At 47.5% G+C, this 17613-nt stretch overlaps 1 protein-coding gene across 3 annotated transcripts in view; it reads right to left on the reverse strand.

The window, feature by feature from the left end:
- Positions 1-17613, reverse strand: part of GPSM1 (G protein signaling modulator 1) — an 82333-nt gene that overhangs the window by 52775 nt on the left and 11945 nt on the right. For 2 of the 3 annotated variants that reach the window (XM_074845938.1, XM_074845939.1), the window contains exons 2-4: positions 2411-2632; positions 1747-1882; positions 1313-1455 (exon numbers count right to left, since the gene is read on the reverse strand). In XM_074845938.1, coding sequence (XP_074702039.1) covers positions 1313-1455; positions 1747-1882; positions 2411-2632 — 501 coding nt within the window. Of the gene's footprint in view, positions 1-1312; positions 1456-1746; positions 1883-2410; positions 2633-6213; positions 7149-17613 lie in introns of those variants that run through there. The other variant, XM_074845937.1, reaches the window with a different exon arrangement.

Here is a 17613-nt window from a genome sequence, read left to right on the forward strand (position 1 = left end):
CTCAGGCAATCCGCAGCTCTGTACAGGAACTGCACAAGTGCTCACACACCAATGGGCTGATAGGATCCCACATTAAATACGAAATGGCCACCTCACTGTACAGGGGAGAGCCAGGAGCATAGGAGAAAGGATTACCTACAGCAAGACAGGGACAAACCTGGGAGAGGGGCAAGATCCACAGTCCCATGCCAGGGCTCTGCTCATGGAGCTCCCCAGCATTTCCTTACCCTGTTTTTTTCCCCTTTTACACATACAGCACACACAGGGAAGCATAGAGCTCCCAGCTGGCACAAATTTACCCACTGGCTATGCTACATGCACCATCCTTTGGAAAAAGGATTGTGAGCTCTATATAGACACTGTCACATCCTCAGATATGAGGAGATTGATATAAGATCTTGTCATTCTCTTAACTTAAAAAGGCTACTTAAAAAACCCTGCATTATTGAAGCAAAACTCTGAAGTACGAGGAGAAAAACATTAGCCCAAAAGTCTGGCGACAACCTTCCTCTGTGGGACACCAGAGTGATCGTTAAAACTATTTAGGAAAGGATATTACAAGCAAGATAAACTACAGATCCATAAGAAGGACAACCAGGACTTCAAGTGAAAGCCTCTTCCCTTGGGTGAAGGAGTCTCTGCTGGTGGCCCCAGCGATGGAGACACGCAAGGATCCATTCTCATCAAGGCCAGCAGAGAGCAGCAGGGGCTACAGGAGCTGACAGTTTAGCTTCCAAATATAGGTCTGAGAAGGAGCAGACTATTGACCTTAATTGCATACTTCAAACTACAGTGAGTTTTGCCAAGGCGATGCCAGGATGAATTTCAGCTCTAATTTTATAAAAGCTTGCAGTCCCTCCCTCACCTTCCTTGAGATTAATTTGCCATTGTAATTTGGCACCTCAGGGGAATATTCCTAATTCATTACCACACGCAAAATCTCATTCAGTGACCTGATTTTCAACAATGCTGAGCCCACAGTCTCATTCTTTTCAAAAAACATCTTCCAGAGCTCCCACATCCTCAGTGGCCCAGGAAACAAGTTCCCCCTATGAGAAATGCTTCCAACATGACTTGGTAAAAATTGTCATCTTGCACCTCCTGCAGCTATCATTAGCCTAATGGCTATCAGAGCTCAGCTGACCTGCAGACCCTGAAAGCTGTCAGCAGAACAGGAACAGCACAAATGCAGATTATGATCCGAGCAGGATAAGCTGAACGAAGGTGTGCCTGTGTGCATTTTCGCAATCACTGATGCCTGACTAGCTCTGTTCCCTGCAGGAGAAAGGGCTGGCCAAGCTTGAATACTTACTCATAATATTCTGAAGCTTTCTGTAGCGTCTCCTTGACTTCTTGAGGCAGGTAGCCTGGATCCTGGGCCATGTTCCAAGATAAGTGCTTTCCTTTTGCATGGTAAACATTTCCTATATTATAGAGTGCTCTGGCTTCACCTACCTAAAGGGAGGAAGAACAGGGAGCAGCAAGGTATTACACTTCACATCCCAATATGGACCTTTCCATTGCTGGGCAGAGATGGTCAAAGCCAGGAGGCCCACATTTTCCTTTCCCATCTTCACTGTCATGGCAGCTGTTACTGTCAGCAGCATGAGACCTGTGAGGGCAGCCAGAAGGGAGAGCTTTACACTCCACCTTCCTTCCAAAGCCCACCTTCACCATATCACATTTGCAGACAGATGATTTTTCAAGCTAGGAAATATTTCCTGTTGGATGCTATGAAATAATTACCTTGTCTCCCTGCTCCTGAGAAATGTCCAAGTGTCTCTGGCAACAAACAACAGCTTCATCAAACTGCCCGAGTATTTTCAATGTATTCCCGAGGTTGCCACTTGCCTTGGCTTCTCCAATGCGGTCCCCGATGGTTCTACAAGATGACCGGAGGAGGGAAGAGAGGTGTTAGAATGGCACAGACTTTTATTCACCCACTGTTGGAGGCAGAATTCAAGCTGCAGCAAGCGCTGCATGGTATGTACACCACATCCAGCAGTTCCCAGCGCACATGCCTGGCTGGAGTGCTTCATACAGGCGCTCTCAAATTTTGAAGACAGATCCCTGTTTTGTTGTCTCACGTGAACCGTTCTAATGACTTCAGGTGTGCTCATGAGTACCTGGGGATGGGAGAACTGGACACTGCCCTGTGCTTGCTCCAAGCACCCTCCCCACATCCATACCCCTTTCTCCACCTCCCTGCTCTGAAGGTAGCCGGCCCATTCTTGTTGCCTCCCGAGTTCTCCACGAGAACTCCTCACCCCATGCCTCAGGGCTAGTTTCTAATGCTTATTTCTGGGGCAGATTCCCTCAGGCTGCTGGGTTCAGACCCCACAGAGTTTCCCTTCACTCAAGTACAGACAGGTTGAGCCTGATTAGGATGAAGCACTGCTGACGTGCATACCTGGCCAGGGTAAGGTCGTGTTTATGGTACTCCAGGGCCTTGGAGTACTCCTTTAGGTAGAAATAGGCATTGCCCAGCTGACTGTAGATGGCACTGAGAGTCTTCAGGTCCTCTGTTCCCACCTGCACTGCTGCTTCGAAGAAGGCTGCCCCAGCCTTGAAGTCCCCAGCCTTGCACAAGCGCTCTCCTTCCAGGGCCAGTTCCAGGCAGGATGCCTCCATTCTGCCAAAAGCAAGACCATCATTTCTAGAGGAGTTAGTCTGCAGTGCACCCATGCTGCTATGCAATGGTTAAAAAGTTTACTTTTTACACATTTAATTACTCACTGCGCCAGAAAAAAACTACAAAAAAAAAAAAAAAAAAACCAGAGGGAGCCACCCTCCAGGCAGCAGCTGCCTCTCTGCATTCAGCCCAAGCACCAAAGCACCAGCCCCAGGTCAAACACTGTTTGGGTGACAATAACTCGGGGACAGGCAGCTAGTGCACCCCAGCGGTGTGGACACCAGCTTTCAGTGGGCATGGTGGACACTCAGCACCTCTGAGAAACCAGCCTCCTAAGCGTGAGACACAGGAGCAGATAAATTTACAGACTGCATCTGCAAGTGACCAAAGGGCAGCCCCTGGGTTCCCAGTGGCAACCTGGACAAGAAACTGGGGGCTCCTGGCTCTCAAGACACACACTCATACTGCAAGAGTAACACGGCATCTGTTTTTCTTCAGGTGGTGCAGAGTGCAGAAGCCACGTACCCAGGCTATTCATGTCCGCACCGCTTTCCCCTGGGTAACAGAGACAGTAGCCAAATCGTAACACATCTTTATTGGATACCAGAGAAAACCCTGGACTGTGCAGAATTTCTTGGCTATGCAGCTTCCAGTGCTCCGCGTCTGCTTTTCATTAACTCTCCTGCTGTCACTTTTTCCACAGGCGCTCTGCACATTAGCCTCCAGGCTAGCTTTCCTCTCTTGCATTTCTCAACACCTTTGGCAATGGCACATGCTGTGCTGTCAGTGTGAGCACTTTGCGAGCCAGCAGAGGAGCAAGACCAGCAATACTCCTTCAAGAGAAAGGAAATGGGCTCCTTGGAGTGCTCCAAGTCCTCTCTAAGTTACAGCTGTTCCTGCTAGACCATGCATATCCAAAGTTCTCAGAAGGGACAGCACACTGTTGAAAGCTTACATTTGGAAATACCTTGCCAGCTGCAAAGTCAGCCCCTTCATGAGGTGGATGGACACAGCATGTTCCTGCTCCTCCATTCAGATGCTTCTCTTTGCTCTTTTTGGCTTTTTCATTTCTACTCAATGCATTTTTAAAAGTCAAAACTATCTAGGTCAGAGGTGGCTATCTGCTCAGAAAAAACATAGCTCACTTGTCTAGAGTCAGAAAAGCAAGGGTCAGACAAAAGATAGTAAGTGTCCAAAGGTGGTTTCTATTTGTTCTCAGACAAAGAGCACTCGCAGGAAGTTTGACTGTGGTACCCAGACCAAGAGAACAACTTGCTCATCACCACTGCGACAGCAGCAGCCCAGCTGACACCTCCTGGAGCAGTTTCCCACTGAGCCCTAGAAGATGCTTCACCCAAAGCCACCCTTACCACAAGCCAAGGCCCAGTCCCTGCACCCAGGGTCTCTGCAGACCAAGGCTGAGGTGTGTGGCCAAGCCAGGGCACTCCACGCTGCTCTGGTCTCTCTCCCTGAGGGCACAACCTGCCACTGTGCACCCACACACCTCCCGGGCACACTGACTTCAGGGCAGAGTTCCCCCCCGCTCCAGGTCTGTGCTCCAGTATCCTCTGCCCAAGTCTGCACCCAGCACTCGCTGCCTCCTGCTGCAAAGGGACACGGGGTGATGCACGTACGAAATACCAATCCTGATACATTTTTCCTACAAACAGGCAGAATGGTGTTTTCTCAGCTGCCAGGAAACAAAGCCAGTTCTTCTGAGTAGTGCATAAACTGTGTAAAATCCAACCCCATTTCCCTGGCAATCTCCCCGCTGAGTTGGCTCTGTATGGCTCCAAACACCCAACACTTGGCAGCCCAACGGCGTCCTCCAAAGCAGGACAACCCACAAGCACTGTCCAAACAAAAAAACAGGTGAAAAAGCTGGTTCCAGACTCTCCCTCTGAATACACTTGTGACCTCTCCTGTCTCACTGTTCATTTGTCCCCAAAACCACCAAGTAACAAGAGGGAGAACGGGACTGTAAGCAGCTCATTTGAGCTCCCACCTTAAACTCCCACACAAATATCTGATTTCAAGCTCACTGCAGAGCCTACATGTGAGTGGCTATTCTACTTGTGCAAGAAAGCTGCTTGCAGTGCTGGTGCAGCCAGTCCCTGCCTCAACTTCTGTTTGATAGGGGAAATAAAAATATTAAGGCTGTTAATACCAGAAATGTTTAACTTTCCTCTACTGATCCTCTTGCTAGACCACATGAAAATTAGTGAGAATGAGCTTCTGCTACAGGATGTTGAATTTGAGGGACCCATTGCAGGATCATACCAAACTCCCATCAGTTCCAAGGCACATTTACAGTTTGTAGATCACTAGAGCAGTTATCTAGTGTCATCATCAGGTATTGACCGGTCTCTGATGATACATCCTGAACTGCTGAAAGACGGCTTGGGACTGAAGACAGACAAAGGAACACCTTATACTCAAATCAGCAAGATTAAGTTCAGGCAGCTTAACAGAGACGAATCTTGAGAGGACTTGAAATGAAGGAATGAGCCATTATCACAGGAACTAATGTTGAGTTCCAGTTAGAAGACAGCTGAGAAAGAAGTAAATTTCAACATAATTTCAGTTCAAATTTCAACACAAACAAAATCCTTCCCAATATCCAGGTCCTTTTTAAGAGACTGAGTTCAACTGTAAACAGTCTATAAGCTGAGTTGGACACCAATTCATCACATTGCAGTCTAGCACGGATCAAATTTATTGTGCAATTTGAATAGCCTGCAGGGAGGGTTCCCATCCACGCAACACAGAAAACCCTACAGCAACAAAACCCAGCTCCAAGAGTGGCATCTCGCTCAGGCCATACTTGCCAGTGGAAACATAACCAGAAGTGAAATTTGTGCCTCAGGGCCTGACACACTCAACACACACACTTGCACACTCTTGCACTCTCTGGGTGCTCTCCTGGTGTTCCCATAGTAACTCCTCAGGCCCAAAGCAGTGACATGACCCTCCAGTGCACACAGCCTTTTATTAAAATCTGTTTGTCCTTGACCAGGCTGCTTTGCAGAGTATCTGACTTATCTAATTAACATCATTGCTCAGTTTGGGACCTAAGCAAACAAGGGGAAGGGAGAGGAGGCTTTCTCTCCACATTGTGCTCTGCCAAGCCTTTGCTGTCACGTAAAGGGACAAGAGTCAAGGATAGCAATTATTAATAGAAACATAACCTACTTCTAAAACCCACCTGCCCTTCCCACATCCTTGGGGCCCCACAGCCAGAGCTAGTTTTAAGAAGCAACTTCACATGCAGTTCAGTCACTGTAGGCTTAAAAGCACCCAGACACGCAACACCAAGGGCAGAAGAACTCACTAAAGGTCAATGAACAAACTCAAGCACACTGAAACATGCCACCTACAACAGCTTCCAAAGGCCATAGCTCAACTGTCTGTAAGAAAAGACTAGAAGGGCAATTTAGGCAGAAGATAGGAATCTGCTGTTCAAGGGAGCCAACCTGAACCACCTCCACAGACTGGCAAAGGGAAGGGAAAATAGTCAGTAAGGACAGACTCAAGTTACAGCCCCAGTTCCTCCCACAGCACGTGCCTGAGCCCTCCCCTACCTCTTCTTCTGCAGGTTGCGCATTTTCTGAACATAAACCCAGAGCTCCAAGCCCACTGGCAGAAGGAAGCAGCGGGGCTGAGGTCTACTTGGAACAATTTTGCAGACAGGTCTCTCTGTTAAGTTCACAGGCAGGACCCAGGGTTTTGAAGATGCTGATGGCATCTTCATGTCCGTACAACATGCACCGCTCTCCAGTTTTCAGCTGTTCTCCAGTCTTCACTCCATCTGCGTGGGCAACATCACCATTAAGTTGCCGGAATCTTGAATTGTGTTTATCTGGGACAATTCTTTTTCTCTCTGTACGCTGCCCTTGAAAGCAAAGGGGAAAGGAGCATTGCTTTTGTTTCCAGAGACCTACAGAAAGTAACGTCTTCTTTCCTCTAACAAATACAATATCCTTCATCCGCTGTTGGTTTCAGGCAGCAGATGGGCGAGTTCACAGCTGAAATCCAGAACAAGGGAGCGTCTTGATTCACTCACATATTTTCAGTGCTGCCCAAAGTAAAATGGCCCTAGAAGAGTCCACGAGATGGTCAAAGGCAAGCAGCTCCCTCCTTTCTGAATTGGTGTCCTCCCAAAGCACTTTGCCTCTATGGTCATACCAGCTATTTCTGTTGGCGCCTCTTTGCTCCAAGAGCAGAAGGACTTCTGCTGCTACGAACCTCTCCTTGTCAGGTGAGGAGCTCAGGGTTCCTCCAAAAGAGGGTTACCTTTGGGCAGAAGCACTCATAGTTTGACAGACTCCAAAGAGGCCTCATCCATCTGCCACCCAGGAAGCTTTGCAAGTTCCAGAAATGATCTGAGCAGTTCTCAGACTGGGGAAAAGCAGGAGATGGCAGATCCCACAGAGCACATCCCAGCCCATTTAAATGGGCTCCAAACCATCCCTATCTGTGAAGGCAAAGCCTTCTACCCCCCAGCCCCCAGGTATTAAGTTTCTCCTCTGCTGACACACAGGCAACATGCCTGGACCTGTACCACCTCAGCAAGCACCTACTATTCATATCTTAATACCAGAAAAGAAGATTCAGTCCTTCCTGAGCCAGCAAATTACTGCTGACAAGCTGAAGGTGCTGGGCTTGGCCATATGGTGTGGTTCAGAAGAGAGATACTGCAGAACATGAGCTGCTTTTCCACAGCTAAGACGCTGGGGCTTGTTAATGCAATTCTCCCACCACGCTCAACCTTTTAGCTAACAGCACAGTATGTCCCTGACTGTGGGTTTGAACAAAGATATGGGGAGCGGGGGAAGCTCACTTGGAGTGGTCCCTAAGCCTCACCCTAAATCAGTGCAAACCACTCATACAGACTTGTGCATTCCTCCAGATAAGCAGGATTTCCAAGTATTCAGAGAAGTCACATCCCAGACTCCAGGCCCACCACAAGCAGCCAGGAAGGTCTCACAACATTGTCAGATCAAGTCCTAGACCAAAGCAAGTCTACATCATGTGTAGAAAAATGTTTTCTTCTGAATGCGTGGAGATGACATGTCTATGTCAAGTCTAGCAGGATAAGAACAAAGTTTTGAAGACATCAGTTGTCTGAAGAAATCAGAACAGTGCCGGTGTGTACAGCAGCGAGTCCCAGCATCAGTTCCCAGATGGAGCATTAAGCAAGTCCTGCAGCTTCTCCACACCTTGGGTTACATACACATCTGTAAAACAGCAATTAAGGTGGCTCCCAGAGCACTTTGAGATCCTTTTGCAAAAGGTGCTTCAAAAAGGGCAAACGCAACAAAAAGAACAAATTTTTTAAAAGCAGTAAGAGGCCAAATATAAACCCAGTGTTTGGCCACAAATGAGTTAGACAATCTGCACAACATTCTGCCAGAGGAGTGAGTGGCATAACGCTGGCAGATCACTTGGCCCCCATCAATGCGACAGCTGCAATATTTCAAACCAGGGAATGGATGTTGCTTCTGACAGTCATATGAGGCAGAACAGGGCGACCTTCCACCGTGCGGTGACACAGGGATGAGGAAGTCTCTTTCCAATACTGCACAGGGGAGGGCCACCCTCCCTCCTCCTCAACTTATTCTTTAAAGGATAACTGATCTGAAGGCAGAAAGAGCCGAGAAGAACAGGAAGAGCAGATATTGCCTTTAACAATGTTTCCCAGGGTCATTCATCACTGCCAGATAGCAGCTAATGATGATCTGTATCACAGATCGCCTTTTGGCTGCCTTGTCTTAAGAGCAAAAATGTTCCTTTACAAAAGGTACACAGACAAAATTTGAGGACTCTTACACATCAAACATTTTCAAGCAACACAGCAATATGGAGAAGGCAGCGATGGTCCCAGGAGCACTGGGGATGCTGACAACACTGCCAAGTAAGAAACAAAACAAACAGCACAAGGTGTTATCAGTGCCATTAACCATAATCACCATGACTGCTGTCAAAACAGCACTATAATTAGGACCTGGGTGATGATATAGGTCCCCAGAGGGGGAACACTACTCGTAACGTGTGTTCAGAAGCTTGGAGCGACTGTCAGACCTCCCAACACCGTGCTCTCCCCCAAATCTTTGCTCCTTCCTTGCCAAATATTCCAAGAAAATAACACTGCATGGACAACATCACGCCTGTCCTCCCCCTGCTAGGCTGGAAAACAACAGTGCAGCCTGCCTTTAGCCAAGAGCTATTCTGCAGGGTCACGGGCTACACACTGACCCGAAGCTCAAGGCTGCCACAGCTCCTGCAGCCCAGGAGATACGGGCACAGAAGCCAGAGTAGGACACGGTGACATCCCACCTCTCAGGTCCGCACCTCAGCCCCACGTCCACTCCAGGCGGGCAGAAAAAGGAGAGACCATACAGTGTCCAGCAATTAAACTTGTCTTACTTCAAACCCACCTTCCACACATTCAGGGCTGCCTTGTTTGGACTGTTTTGCTCACAGCACTTACCCTGCTGACAACAAATCCATCAAGCTGTACAGAAAATAATCATGTCACAAGACAGAGCTAGGAGACAGTTGTCTGCTGCCTTAAAATATTGTAAATCTCGCAGGGCAAGAGACCCTCTTCCTGCCTGCAAGGTGAAACTGCCTTTTAAAAAAAAAAAAAAGTAAAGATATTTATAGCTATTTGATTCATATTAGTGGGGGCGATTGCAAAATTCATTCCCAATCAGAGCTGCTATAGTTCTAAAGTCAGGAATAAAACCCAAGCTTTTAGACAGGAAGTAAAGCAGAAAAAAACCCACCAAAAAAACCAACCATAGTAAAAAAAATAATTCACATCTATTGATATGAATTAATGAAGCAACAGATTTTAGCACCTTACTTGCAATCTGATTGAATTTTATACAAAAGTAAATGTGATTTCAGAGCACTGATGACAGGGGCAATTAAACATTTTTTCCCAATCAAAAAGGGATCAAGTTTATCAGGTGCTCAGTGTAAACGTATATTCTCTGGCTTAACTAACTAAATATACATTTAAATAATTAACTGGCAGCACATCCTTAAAGAAAGTAATCAAGCTAGGAATTATTCCCCTTTAGTAATTTCCTCTCCCAGGCTTTGCAGAGCTCCTGTACGTGAAAAGCAGCTGATGGCTCTGCACCACCAGCTAACACAGCCAGGTAGGAGCTGCTCCAGCTCCCCAGGGACTGTTCCCCTTCACTGCACGGGGCCACAACGGAGGGAGCTCCCATCCCACACGAACAGCTCACAAAGCTTCTCCTGTGCCCAAGTCCACACTGCGTTTGACAAAGGGTCTATTTTCCAGGGCTTCTCTACATGAGGAAAGCTATCCCAGATCCTCCTGATGCACAGCCCGAATTTACTTGTGGTGAATTTATACCTGTTTAGCCTTGGCCCAGCACTACAAGCTGGACTAGACCGCTCTTCTCCGCCTGGGGCACTCTCACAATCTCACAACGTGTTTCAAGCAGTTTCCCTCCGGCTACTCTGCCCCAGGCAGGGTCCTTGCTCCTCATCAAGCAACGCTCTCCTCGGAGCAGGCTGGGGCTCACGTCATTGTACCACCAGCACATGCACAGCTGCCTCTCTCTCACTTGCTCCCAAATGATGAGCTTCCATCTCTGAGAAGAAAATCTTATTACTAGTACACGTGCTTACAACTTCATACTATTACATATCATCACATTGCCATGACACCAGACCTATCAGTCATTCAGTTCCTCCTATTCAATACTCATCCTCCCCTGCACTGCTCATACCTCCGTATCACCAACACACCCATTAGCAACCTGCTCTGTTGTGCAGGGAGGGCACTAATGAAAATACTCAATTAGCTCACTCCTGAGACAAGTTCTTGTGCAACATGGCCAGCGATGCCTCTCCACCCTGCTGACAGCTCTCCTTGCAGCACGGCCCCTCGCTTCACACCCACGTCACAACTCAAGCACTAATCCCCTCCTGACAAGCAGTTTCCCCACAAGGCACAGTATCAAACACAGGCTGGAAGGGAAGGGTGACAAACAAATCAAGATATACCTGAAATCTGCCTGGCTCAGGCTACTTTTGGTAGTTTGAAGCCAGCACACAGAAGCTGGTTTCCCTCCAGTCAATGGAGGGCAGAACCTCAGGGGCACTTTGGCCTACATGTCACCTTATTAGTGAGGGGAAGAAAACAAAACCTCTTATTTTGTTTGGAGAGGAAAGGCCAAAGATGAAACAATGAGTGCTGCACCCAGTCCTTCTCAGCTTCTGAATTAGTTCCAAGTGCCTGGGCCAGTTTCCTTCGCATCTGACGCACATGAGGTGCTGCAGAGGCAGCTCTGTGCCACCAGCACATCTGGAGGGGAGAAGGTTTCCACTCCACACATTTTCACTGGTAGTAGTATTGCAGTGAGTCCTTTCAGTGACCCCTGAACTGAAAATAATAAAATTATATATATATATACACACACTTACTGCTGCTTCAGAAGTGTTTGTTCAAGCTGGAGCTCCAGGGAGTACCAAGATGAAGCAGTTTTCACTGCAGTCTTTTGATAAGGGCATAAAACAGAGAATCCAGAGGGGAAAACTACAGGGAGTTCTGGAAGCTGCTGGGTCTGTGTGCTGGCTCCAGATTTCCTCTTCCACTCACTCACTGATGGTAGCATCAGTGCTCAACAGTAGTCATTTCAGTTAATTGCTATCTACCATTAGCTGCAGAGTACTTACAAGGGATTCAATTCCACTGCATATTTGCTAATAAATACCAAATGACAGTGAGGAAGACAGCTGTATTTAGTTGCATTTACCCTCTTATTAGCAGAGCTGAATAAGACCCCATTTCAATTCATAATGGCTCCAACAAGCTGCGTCATTGTCAGAAATTCAAATTCAAACTCCCCATTGCCTGCTTGAAAGCAAAAGTCATCCAGCACTGCGCTGCTTTGACAACTCCCCTGAGGCTGCACACAACTCTCCCATTTGACCAAGGGCCATGCAGAACAACTACCTCTGTGGCTCTGATCCATGGGGACAGTGAGAACTGAAGGCAGATGGGAGTTATTTGCTCATTTAAGTAGCATTTTTTGAAGCAATTTAAGATGCTGAACTGGTATGCGTAGAAACTTTTCAACCTAAGGACCACAAAATATTTTGCAAAGGTGCGAGGGTAGCTATTACCCCGTTTTGCAAAAATGAAGCTAAGATACAGCAAGACATAACTTACCTGCAGTGAGTCAGCTGTAGAGGATGGAAAGGAAGCCAGGAGCCCTGACTCCCAGCACCTCTGCCAGGTCCTCCCTTGCAAGTGCCAAGTAAACCACTCAAACTAGAGCTGCTCTGTCGGGGATGAGGTGCAGCGTCTTCCACTCGGGCAAGGATGCTCGCACAGCTCATGCCACCAGCTAAACATGATGCCAAACAATCACTGAAGACCTAATCCTGCCCAAAGAAATGCCCCTAACTCCAGGACCTTCAGATACTCGTGACCTCTAGAAACCTTCTCTACACCTGGAAGGATCGAGCTTTCAATAAATTATACACTGGTAATAATTATCTTGAATCCGTGTACCAAATCCTTCCACAAATACAGCTTAACCCATAGCAAAAACAGAGAATACAACGAAATTTTTCTGTGTCATCTGAGTGAAACCTCTAAAAGGCAATGAGCACAAATTTAAGCCTTTGTGCTCTAAAATTACTCAAATATCAAAGGAGCATGATGGGATGTAATTACCTTGCAGCACTTGAGAAAGCTCAGATGGGATTAAGGTGCAAATGTGAATTTCATCTCATCCTGGTTAACAGTTTCACTTGATGCCCAGTTTCAAAGTACTTAAATTATAAGATGCAAATATTTTCCAGGGTCTAAGGAAATTATGATTAAGGAGATACCAATTTGAAAATTAATTCATTAAAACATGTTCTGACTCCCAAATTAAAAAAATAAACGCACCAAACACGAACTTATCAAAATGCCTCTGAAGCAGGACTGTGCAGGAGAACTCACAAGGAGAGTGAGAATGAAACCTTACGAAGAGCCTGGAACATAATCTCCTTGCATGGCTCATCAGCAAGGTATAAACCCAACCACTACCCCCACCAGCTATTTCAGCTAAAGGAAAACAAGCGTAGAGGCCTTGCCAAACACCAGTGGACTAACAACGCTCTCGTGTCTGAGGATGGTCCTTCCTCCCCAGGAGGCACAAAGGAGGATGCTCAATCTGTGCTGTCAGTAGTTTGTCTCATACCCACAGATCACAGTCAAAGGTACCAGCTCTAACATCTGCCACGCAGAGTGCCGAGCAAGCCAGCACCCGTGACAGGATGGACTTTTAGGCATTCATATTTTGTCACTGAGGATGTCTGAAATGAACTCAGCACAATGAGGAAAACTTCCTGAGTTTTCCAAGAGCGTTTTGCTTTCTTGTACAATGCTAGTGCCTTCAGTGAAATTAATCCATCACACTGCAATGAAACAACACTCTTGGGATGATTTCACCAGAAGTGAAGTGCTATTTCCTTCAGTCACTTCCAGAAACCAGAGGGCAAGAGAGGACAGGCAGTCTGAATGGCTTTTCATTATAACATTACTTTGGCAATTAGGTCACTAAAATATATGCTGTGATTTAAATCAGCAGATTGCTCCTGCTATGAAATACATGGGGTTACAATTATGATATACAGTAGAAAAACAGTCATCAACAGCTATACAATGAAAACAGCTGATTTATTTCTTTATTACTCATTTTATTTATGCTATTCAACTTCTATTACCCACCAATAGACAGGGGTTCATTCATGCCAAACTTGTTACTGAAAACAGCTGGATTCTGGTCTGGGGGAATTGTCTTTCCAAATTCAGAAGTGCTGTAAATGAGACGAGAGATGTGCAGACTCAGACACCTCCTCCCTACAACTGCCTGGACCCCAGCCCGGCTGCTCTCCCAGAACGAGAGGGGACTGCCTGGCCCCTCCTGTCCTCTTCATCAGAGCTGGAGATGAGTCCTCATGGACCACAGTGGAGCTACAAGACAGCGGCGCCCGCTCAGGTTAGCTGAAGTGAGCGTGCAGCCTAGGACTTGAGCTATGAGACAGCTTTGACTGTGAGGCATCGCAGCCTCCCTCTAACTCCTGTCCCAGGATCCTGCCACCCCCTCAGCTGCCAGCAGGGTCACGCTCAGCTCCACAAATGCCGCCCAGCACAATTGTTCCAGTTATGCTGCATAATTGCACAGGCTGAGGGACCTTAGAAGATTTCCCTTCCTGTACAGCCAGGCTGCTTTTCTGAAGCCAAGTGAAAGCAAGTCTTGTCTTCCCAGAAATACAGAGGCCACAGGCCCAAGTCTTTTCTTGGTTCAAGCTGCCTGGAAACCCCTCCAACTGCAGCCCCCCTTCTCCTTCCTCTCTCAACCTGCCAATTGCTCCTGCCTTGGAGCATGGACTTGCAGCAGGAAAACAACTGCATATTGAAAAGATGCTGCCAAGTCCCAGCAACACTAAGGAGTTTAACCCCAGCCAGCCAAGGGAAGCTACCTCTCTGCCTGTCCCAGCCCCCTGCCCACGCCCCCTCCACATGCACGGCCTCATCCCAAACCTGCCCTGCATCTGCCCAGCGCCAGCAGTCGGGGAGGCTGTCCACACCCCCTGCACACTGCCTCTGCCCTACCCACGTACCCACGCAAACCACTACGGCAAATGGGCTCTCGTCACGATGCAGGGTAAAAGGCAGCGATGACAAAGTTCACACCACAGTTTTTCCACTGACTCCTCGGCAACCAACAGCCAATTTGGTTCTGTTCCCCTCCTGCCTCATCTGCTTTCCCTCAGCCCCAGGCCAAGTATTTAAAAGCAAGAGAAAGGCCTTTGGGGTCTATCTGAAAACACACACCCCAGGATCTCATGTTCCTGGGCCATCCAGGCTTTGAGCCAGGAAGCTGCTGAGCAACTGCAGCTCACCAAGAGACTGCACCAACACTCACACTTAAAAGGGATTTGGATGTGATCTAAGTGACAGAAACAGCACAAACGTGGCCCTTCTTTACTTTCTGCAGAAATCATTGAAAAGCAATTAGCAGGACGAAGTGATCAAGTCCAGCAAATCCAAACAAGCAGCAACTCCTTTTTCAAACTTGGTAAAGCCAGTAAAGAGGGTGACATCAAGCCAGAGCACATCAGAGAGAGCCCGTGATAGTTCCTCCCTCGGTGATTACAGTCCTCTGTGCCCTAACTAGAGAAAGCCACAAAGGAAAACAGACATGGTGGTTCTCCGAGGTCACAAGGAGCCGGTGGGCAGAGCTTGCGTCCAGGCTGGAAGCGACGCCAGACACTAGGACAGATTTTCACTGGCAAAGCTGTAACAGAGCAGATTGCACCGATTCTACATTGTTTTTCTGCAGCTGTCTCATGCTCCGAGGGCTGTTAGAAGCATTGTCATGCTCTCCCTGAAAATTTCAGGGGTGCTTAAAATCAGAAATAAGCCCAGACACACTCGTACATTTGAACGGCTGCCTTGGCAAACAGCATGAGAGCTCAGGTGCAGGACACTGCTGTTCTCCCAGGCTGTTGCACAGCCACAGGGCACCCCTGTGGATTTTGTAAAGATAATATTCCACATCTGTCTGAAAAAACAGGAAACAGAGGCTCCCCAAGAGCTCAGACATCGGTCGGGGTCCTCTCCTGCCCTTGCCACCATCTCTAGATAGTTTCTGCAGCTCCTCTGTACAAACCCAGACTCAGCAGGAGAGCAGCAAAAGTGCTTTTGGGTTCTTCATGGCATTATGGAAGAAAAATCTATGTGTGCCATCAGATTAATCTGCAAGCCTATAAATCAGAGTGTGGCAGGATTCCCAGGCAGCCAGGCCATCTCCTCACAGCGGCGCAGCTCACATGCAAGGTGAGAATTATGCTCTGCTTTGCTAATCCGGGGAGAACAGACCCACCGTCTAGCACCGTGCGGCACAGTCTGCGGCGGGTGTCTGCTGCCTCTGCGGGGAACCCTGGAGCTCCAGCATCCTGCAGGCTGGTTTCACTTCTTCCAGAGGATTGTGTGGCTTAGTCCTCCACCACATTTTCCCAAATTTTTAGCACTTCTGTCCTAGTATAGCTCCATGGATAACATCTACCCTGGAAACGCTTGGCACCGCTGCACAGAATGTCTGGATGAATCAAGTGCACGGAGGCAAGTCCCCACTCCTCCCCGACTCAGCACCACATCAGGCTTTGCTCTGACGCCGTGGTATTAAGGGCAATTCGATCACAAGGGCAAATAGCAGGCGAGCAAATATCATTATAGGAGTTTGCCACATAGATCAAAGCATGATACATCTTTGCATCTGTGAAATGGACTCTGGTCCTGTTCTTCCATAGAAGGAATTCGTATAAACATTTTCTTTCTTGGAAAGTCTCCCTGGATACAGCAAGAATGCTAATACTCTCCCTAATAATTTTCTCACTGCTATCACAAAATCATGAGTTAGTTCATATAATGATTTGCTTTTTAAGCAAATTGCAAAAGTTATTATAAAAAATAACAAAATTATGTTCTTTTATAAGTTTCTTGGAATTGAGCCTTTGGTAAGGGGAATAAAAGGATAAAGCATCAGATTTTTAAGCTTTCCTATGCCAAAAAGCCTCTTCTGTTTTCCTCACATAGTAGGGTAAAGGCCTGCAGCACATCCAACTCCTGCAAAAAAACTCCCTCCAAACCTCAGCACTTCTCTCTCCCATCCACCACAACAGCTACCGTTATGCCACAGCAGACGCTCTCCCATCCCTAGGGCACCAGGCGAGGCTTCCAGTCCAGCTGAGAGCAGGAGCAGATCCTCAGCTCCCCAGGATGTCCTTCCTGCCTTTGCTGCACAGCAGCACCCGGCCACGCAGCTGCACACACCTACAGCCATGCCTGCGGGGTTAGAGGCAGAACCCAATATCCTTTGGAAAGGGGACACCCTTTCCAAACTGAGCTTCCTAAGGCTATGTCCTTCATGGCTTTGACTTCCAATGCCTTTTTTTTAGCCCCCCATCCTCCGTATTTCTTTCTCACCCTCACATTCCCTGCTGCTACACAGTCCCCCTTGGCACAGCAAGTATTTATTACTGTGCACATAGACAGGATGAAGCCAGAAGTTTAATGTTATATCATGTATTACCTGCCTGATGGAAACACGCAGCTAAGGAGACAGAATGAGTAGGAATGGATAGCGGAGATCTCTCCACAGACTTATTTTATGTTTAGGTTCACTCCTTATTGCAACCTCAGAGGTATTGCAATGGCTTTATACAGAACACAGGCTGCTCTGTAGCACTGGAAGAATTCACTGCTCCCCTCCTCCCTTACACTGGTGAAAGAAGGGAGAATATAGCATCAGGGCTACACACATGCCCAAATCAAGGGAGTTCATTTATCCTGACTACTGAATAATGCATGTCTTCTGAAAAAAAATATCTCTGTTCCTGCATAGAGACATCATCATCTAGCAGTGAAAGAAAGACATGGCACAACAGCCGGCTGCACGGAGAAACGCACTCCAGGAGCACTGGCAGCAGTGACTGGGAGGACGAGACAGGTGACAAGACAGTTCCTTACCTTAACCCGTAAGGGTGGTGGGCTGTGGAAACTGCTGACATGCAGGAACGACACTGCTTTCACACCGATTTCATGTGCTGGAGAAGCCTGCCTGTTCTAATCCAGGGCATTATGGAATAGCTGCATTTGTGCTATGCAAACAGCCTCAACGAGCCTTTCAGGAGCAGTTACATCCTCCAACACACATGGCTTTAATTGGGAATTTTTTTTTTTTTATTTTAATTCCAGTCACATGTTTTGAGCTGTTACTTTTCTCTCCTCTGTGTGTGCATATAGATATATTTTTACGTCTCCTGTCTGTGTGCCACGTTAGCCTCAGGCAACCAGCTCCAAGAGAGCCGTCAGCCTTGACAAATGACTCAGTTCTCATTCGGAGCCAGGTCTGTAAAGCATCTCCTTTCTTCCC

This window comes from Strix aluco, chromosome 20 (genome assembly GCF_031877795.1).
Source record: "Strix aluco isolate bStrAlu1 chromosome 20, bStrAlu1.hap1, whole genome shotgun sequence".
NCBI classification, from domain to species: Eukaryota; Metazoa; Chordata; class Aves; order Strigiformes; family Strigidae; genus Strix; species Strix aluco.